We start from the raw sequence: 3,209 nt of genomic DNA, 5'->3' as shown, positions 1-3,209 counted from the left end.
AATAAAATAAAATAAAATAAAATAAAATAAAATAAAATAAAATAAAATAAAATAAAATAAAATAAAAGTTGGGTTTAAGTTTGGGGATAAATGCTGTTTAAAAAAGTAACAATAAAAATAAAACTCTGCTTGCTGGGTAAGCTGTAGCCAAATGCCAACCTGCACATGCACAGGGAGCATTGGGCATGTCACTGTCACACACAGGCATTTTCAGAAGTGCAGAAATAAAATAAAAATGATAATTCTGTATTGCACAATACAGACTAGATACACGAATGATTACAGGTCAGCAGGTTTTGACCTGTGACAATTCTGGTTTGGTTTGTGTAACAATCGGCCAAAATAATAGCAACACCAGGAGTAGTGAAAAACAGTTATTTATTAGAAAAAAAAATTATTCAAAAATTATTCAGCTCTCAATATCATTGTTACTGATTTAGCCAGGGACTAAATGTAACTAGGCTGACAGGGTTTGATTAGCTATCTTTTTTTTTTTTTTTTTCCCTAGGACTATTTCAGGGGCTTTTTTTTTAATTAACTATCATTTCTCATTGCTTTCACTCTAGCACTCAAGAAGGTCTTTGCTGAACATAAAGAAATACAGAAACTGGCTGAAAAATTCATTCTCCTGAACCTCGTGGTAAGTTTCCTAGTTACACTTCAAGTGAAAGCAACAAAGTTTTATTTCCAATTTTGGCTTCCCTAGCTATAACTAGGCAGTTTTATAGCCAGGACTGGCTAGGAAAAACAGCCAGTGCTGGAGTGTAATAGATTTAGTAATAAAGCTCTTTCATCTTCAGGTATCAAACCGACAAAATATAAAGGAATTTAAAGTTTAGTGTAATAATATCATTAAATGTTATGAGCAATATACAGCTCTAGCTGGTTAAAGGTTGTAACCCAGGCAGTGGATTTATTAAACGTGTGAAATGCATTGCTTAACCTGTATTTGATAGCACTGAGTATAAAGGAAAGAATCACATAACATGCCCTCTTGCAATCTTGACCGGGAACCTCATCTGTTTTCTTTAAGTATGAAACCACAGACAAGAACCTGGCACCTGACGGCCAGTACGTCCCTCGGATTTTGTTCATTGGTGAGTACATCTCGGACCAAAGGCCCTGCCATGAATCTCAAACCCTCAGGCTTATTAGCAGGATTTTATTCCATGACAAACACAGAATTCCACATTGGTTTTGGTGCACATAAGAAAAGAAAATCAAAATAAATAAATCAATAAATAAATAGCTGAGCAAGAGCATCTTTCTGGGCTAGGTGCACATAGGGTAGCAGGATAACAGCGGAGATGGAAAAGGAAAAGCCTACCCCTGGTCTGGCTCTGAAGATCAGGGAGCACACCCCTGAAGCTGCCACTCTCTAAAGTGGATTAAATTGCAAAGCAGCCTCAGCCGTGCCATCAGCACTGCCATAGGTGCAGAATTCCTCCTCTGTGATTTCATCTCAGACACAGTCTCAGACATCACAGCAAGAGCAGTGATGCCAGCTGCTTCAGGGGCTGGTTTCTAGGCCCAGTCCACAGCTCTGACTCCAGCACGTCGCACCAGTCCCTCACAAGCATTTGTATTTTGGAGACTTATCAGTGGCCATGCATGCAAACAGCAATTCCCTCTCCCAGGAGAGATACACAACCTCCTATACTTATATACACATACCATTAGCATATCTGCACAAATCTAGGTCGTGATGACCATTTTCATCAGACCAAAACAACTGCCTTCATTACTTCTTTCTTAACATTCGTAGCCTGAAAGCACCCTCAGCTGGTCGAGCTAATTCCCATACTATGCAGTGACACAGTGTCTCAGGCTGATCAGCAAGGATCAGAATCAAACTGATCACCTCCCCAGCAAACCTGCAAGCACATCTCAACACCAGAACTGCAGTTACCTCCGCAGAACAGACCTGTTGGTTGTTGGTGGGAGCAGACTTGTCTTGCAGAAACGCTTAGGAAGCAACCAGAACTGCAGAAAGGTTTGCTTCCTTCTGCTCGAGGGTTAATCCTGCGCTCTGCAACCTTCCTTGTCCTTTTTTTCCAGATCCTTCCCTGACTGTGAGAGCCGATATTACTGGGAGATACTCAAACCGTCTCTATGCATATGAGCCCTCTGACATTTCATTGTGTAAGTAGTGTGTTCTCAAAGCAGCCCCATTTTCCCTTGGCAAGGAGTAAAGCCAGACGTGACACACTTGCTGTCAGTGCTGGCTGAAGGACAGTTACCCAACATAAGCTAAGGGAAGGTTTGGGAAGGGTATAACCGCATGGCTTAGCTTGGCACGATAACCTGCCCAGGTACAAACACTGAAAATACTTTCTTGTGAAAAAGTTGCAACAAAAAAATAACACGTATGAATATTTCATTTCTAGTGTATTCAAACATGCAGAAAGCACTGAAGCTGCTGAAGACTGAGCTGTAAGGGGAAGAAGGAAGCCCTTAAAGACCACAAAGTCTGATCTTCCCTCTCTTCTCCACTCATTGACGCTGGTGAAGAGACTATTTAGGGTGATGTTTAGTGATGTATAGTGCTGGTTTATACACATAAACACTAGTTTTATGTTAGCACTTTTGTACTGGGCAGCATTTTTAAAGGCTGGAGTCTTTTAATTTAAGGCGTACAGAATACTGTATGATCCAACTGTACAAATGATTTTTTTAATAAATCTATTTCAAGTGTTTACATACAAACATTGCTCTGTTTTGTTTTGCTTTTATTTTCCCTTATTATTATCTCCTAATATTAGAGTAAAATCAGTGTTACTTGAGACCACCCCTCACACTTTCTTATCTAAGCACTTTGGAAAGAAAGCAGCTTTTTGTCTCGTTTCAGCAGCTAGTAAAGCTCTATTCCTCAGTGTACTTTAACTCCATTTACTTTCCTGTAACACCAACTTGTGCCTCACTCTCACCAGTCCTTTCTTTACAGCTAGATAATAAGTGCAAACCTTTTACAAAACTTTTCTGTTTGCAGTTAATTACATGGTAATGTGCATACTGCCTGAGCCTTTAAGAAAGAAAAGTTTCAAATACAAGAAAATCACACGAGTAGAGAATGTGGTGGTTTACATAAAGTTTTGTTATGCTTGTGTTTCGCTTTTAAAATTGGCTGCATTCTGATCTGAGATCACCGTAAGTACATGAAGATCTTTTTTAAAAAATTAAAAAAGTTAAAAACTGCTTCGCTTAGGAGA

The 3,209-nt window shown here is 39.3% G+C and overlaps 1 protein-coding gene across 1 annotated transcript in view; it reads left to right on the top strand.

The window, feature by feature from the left end:
- The window catches only part of AGR2 (anterior gradient 2, protein disulphide isomerase family member), a 5,142-nt gene extending 2,434 nt beyond the window's left edge, over positions 1-2,708 (top strand). Inside the window, exons 5-8 of the mRNA XM_035319635.1 lie at positions 567-640; positions 1,034-1,097; positions 2,059-2,142; positions 2,388-2,708. Coding sequence (XP_035175526.1) covers positions 567-640; positions 1,034-1,097; positions 2,059-2,142; positions 2,388-2,437 — 272 coding nt within the window. The 3' untranslated portion in view covers positions 2,438-2,708. The remainder of the gene's footprint in view (positions 1-566; positions 641-1,033; positions 1,098-2,058; positions 2,143-2,387) is intronic.
- The last annotated feature ends 501 nt before the right edge of the window (positions 2,709-3,209 follow it).

Source organism: Oxyura jamaicensis, chromosome 2, assembly GCF_011077185.1.
Source record: "Oxyura jamaicensis isolate SHBP4307 breed ruddy duck chromosome 2, BPBGC_Ojam_1.0, whole genome shotgun sequence".
NCBI classification, from domain to species: Eukaryota; Metazoa; Chordata; class Aves; order Anseriformes; family Anatidae; genus Oxyura; species Oxyura jamaicensis.
Note: the sequence above shows the minus strand (reverse complement) of the source record. Positions and strands in the feature narration are given on the sequence as shown.